General features: G+C 42.4%; 1 protein-coding gene across 3 annotated transcripts in view; it reads right to left on the reverse strand.

The window, feature by feature from the left end:
- Window positions 1-1,640: 1,640 nt before the first annotated feature.
- Ms4a2 (membrane spanning 4-domains A2) overlaps window positions 1,641-2,679 on the reverse strand; it is a 6,335-nt gene continuing 5,296 nt past the window's right edge. For 2 of the 3 annotated variants that reach the window (XM_026777300.1, XM_026777299.1), the window contains exons 6-7: window positions 2,577-2,675; window positions 1,641-1,739 (exon numbers count right to left, since the gene is read on the reverse strand). In XM_026777300.1, coding sequence (XP_026633101.1) covers window positions 1,641-1,739; window positions 2,577-2,675 — 198 coding nt within the window. The remainder of the gene's footprint in view (window positions 1,740-2,576; window positions 2,676-2,679) is intronic. The other variant, XM_026777301.1, reaches the window with a different exon arrangement.

Raw genomic sequence — 2,679 nt, forward strand, 5'->3', positions numbered from 1 at the left:
TCTCTCATTGACTGCTTGTTTCGGGGTAGGGAGCAATCTTCTTAATGTCTGATACAGTCATCACTCCAATTTTTTTTTAGGTTCTTTTTTCTAGTTGAAGTTTTATACTCTGAGAACTCAAAATCTTATCTAATGAAAATCCTGGTAGTCAAGAGTCCCTCCCTCTTCCTTCCTGATACATGGGCTCAGTCATGTAGCAGACTGTAATGTTTTAGCCCTAAGATAAACAAAAATGCACACATAAGCAGGTTCCAGCTGCTAGAAGAGACAGGGCCCCAGGAAGAGGAAATAGTTAACATCTCCTGAGTAAATGTGGGAGGGGGAGGGGAGAAGGGAGGGGAGGGGTATGGGAACATGAGGGATTGAGATGGCCAAGTGGGGGGAGAGATGGAGAGGGAAAGCAATGAAAGAGTGTCTTGAAAGAGGAAGCCATTATGTTGTTAGGGGAAAACCTGATGCTAAGAAAAGTCCCAGGAATCCACAACTATGACCCCAGCTAAGACTCCTAGTAATAGTAGAGAGGGTACCTGAACTGGTTCTCCCCTGTAATCAGTTTGGTGAATACTGAAACTGTCATCCTAGAACCTTCATCCAGCAACTGATGGAAGCAGATACAGAGATCCACAGACAAGCACCAGGTTGAGCTCTGGGATTCCAGTGGAAAAGAGGGAGGAGGGATTATATGAGCAAGGGGGGGGCGGGTCGTCAAGATCATGATGGAGAAAACCAGAGACAACTGACCCGAGTCAATGGGAGTTCACGAACTTTGGACTGTCAGCTGGGGAACCTGCATGGTACCAAACTAGATCCTCTACAGTTGTATAACTTGGTCTGCTTGAGGGGTCCCTGGCGGTGGGACCAGGATCTATCCCTGGTGCATGAGCTGGCTTTTTGGAGCCCATTCCCTATGGGGGGATGCCTTGCTTGGCCTTGATTAAGGAGGAAGGTCTTGGTCCTGCCCCAACTTTATGGGCCAGGCTTTGTTCACCCCCCATGAGAGGCCTTCCACTTCCTGTGGAATGGGTTGGGGATGGGTTGTGGGGGAGTGGGGGAAGGGGTGGGAGGAAAACTGTGGTTGGTATGTAAAATGAGTAAAAAGGAAGCAAAATAAAATGAAACTAAAAATATTAGTTAATAGAAAGAAAAGTCATTAACTGAGGTACAAAATATTTCCATATAGAAATTATATATCATGTTAAAAATACACATATAGATAGATGGATAAGGGTCAATGTATATCATGCCCATCGATAGTTGTTGAGAATTCCAAAAAGAACAAAGAGCAAATATTACCTGATTATCTAAGTTTAGTTAAATTCTCAGCCTACTTTCTCCTTTTTTCCTTTTGTTCATCATTGTAGATGTACAGTAAAGCTAACTTATTCCTTAATGACTTTCCAGGAAGAATGTGTGTGAGACTGTAACACAAAACAAGAAAGCTGGAGTGGATAATATTCACAAAGAGAGGGACAGTCAGAAGATCAGAAACAGCGTAACTAAAACACTGGCATAGGAGAATAATCTAATTGTAAAACTGGCAGAATGTGGAACAAACTAATTTTGCTATAATTTTGTAAAAGTCATTTAAAGATTGGCTTTCAGAATTCTACTGTGAGTCAGATTGTTCTGGTCCCCGTTTCCTATGAACTGACAGGGGACGGCGTGTTCTCTGTGTCTTCCAACTCAGTGTAGATCGGTGAATAAATATTTAGTTCTTCATAAAGACGATCATCTGCGACCTGATAAAGAGAAAAACCACTCCGTATCAGTTACCCAGAACTTTCCATTTCTAAGAGGTTTATCACACACAGATCTCTTCTTTTGTCTTTTTGAATTTCAACCTGCCTCTCATGACACTCAAATTATTCCCTTACCGTCTAGACACCAAATCAGATGGACTGACCAATGGGGGCTAAAAGAAACCATGTCAGTGACAAGTTGCTAAGGTGACCCTGTATCTGAAATGGTTTGCCTTCTGACTCTGGACAGGGTCATAAGAGTGTGTCTAACAGTGGACATAGAGGATGAGCAGTGGGTTTCATTTGTCAGAGCTGAGTTGGTATAGCAGCTGGGAATTGAGCATCTCCATCACGGGTACAATGAATGTGCGCAGCTGGTGAAAATGCAGTTGTCACCGTGAGTAGAGGGGAAAGAAAACTCAAGGCCTATTTAGAGCAATAGAGAGGGAAAAGAAAAAATAGTACATTGGGGGGTAGAAAAGGCAGAAACAAATATATCAAGCTCTTTGGGAACAAAAATGAAAAGTAAAACCTAACACCTGCATGTTTCCATCACATGCTGGCATTAACTCACTGCTCACACGCCATCCCTTCAAAGCACCCACAATTTCTATAACTATAAAGATTCTATTTGCCTAGCCCTTAGGGGGACTGTGGCTGTGACCGTGTTCCATTTCAGTGTCTAAAATAAGATTTCCAATATGAGATACGAAAGCCAGCTTTTGAGAAATAGTTTTTCAGGAAAAAAAAAAGTAATAATTCCGGAATTTCAGGCCCCATGTTTTAAAAGACTAAAGCATCAACTCTTTAACATGCCATTCAGGACTTCCCACTGACCTTTTTACTTTTGAATTTTTCTCCAATCCTATGGATAATGAACAGCACAGCGCTGCAGAAGGCCAGCATGGTGAGGAGCAGCATCATAAACACCGTTTCCTGT

The sequence above is a fragment of the Microtus ochrogaster genome, unplaced genomic scaffold, assembly GCF_000317375.1.
Source record: "Microtus ochrogaster isolate Prairie Vole_2 unplaced genomic scaffold, MicOch1.0 UNK56, whole genome shotgun sequence".
NCBI classification, from domain to species: domain Eukaryota; kingdom Metazoa; phylum Chordata; class Mammalia; order Rodentia; family Cricetidae; genus Microtus; species Microtus ochrogaster.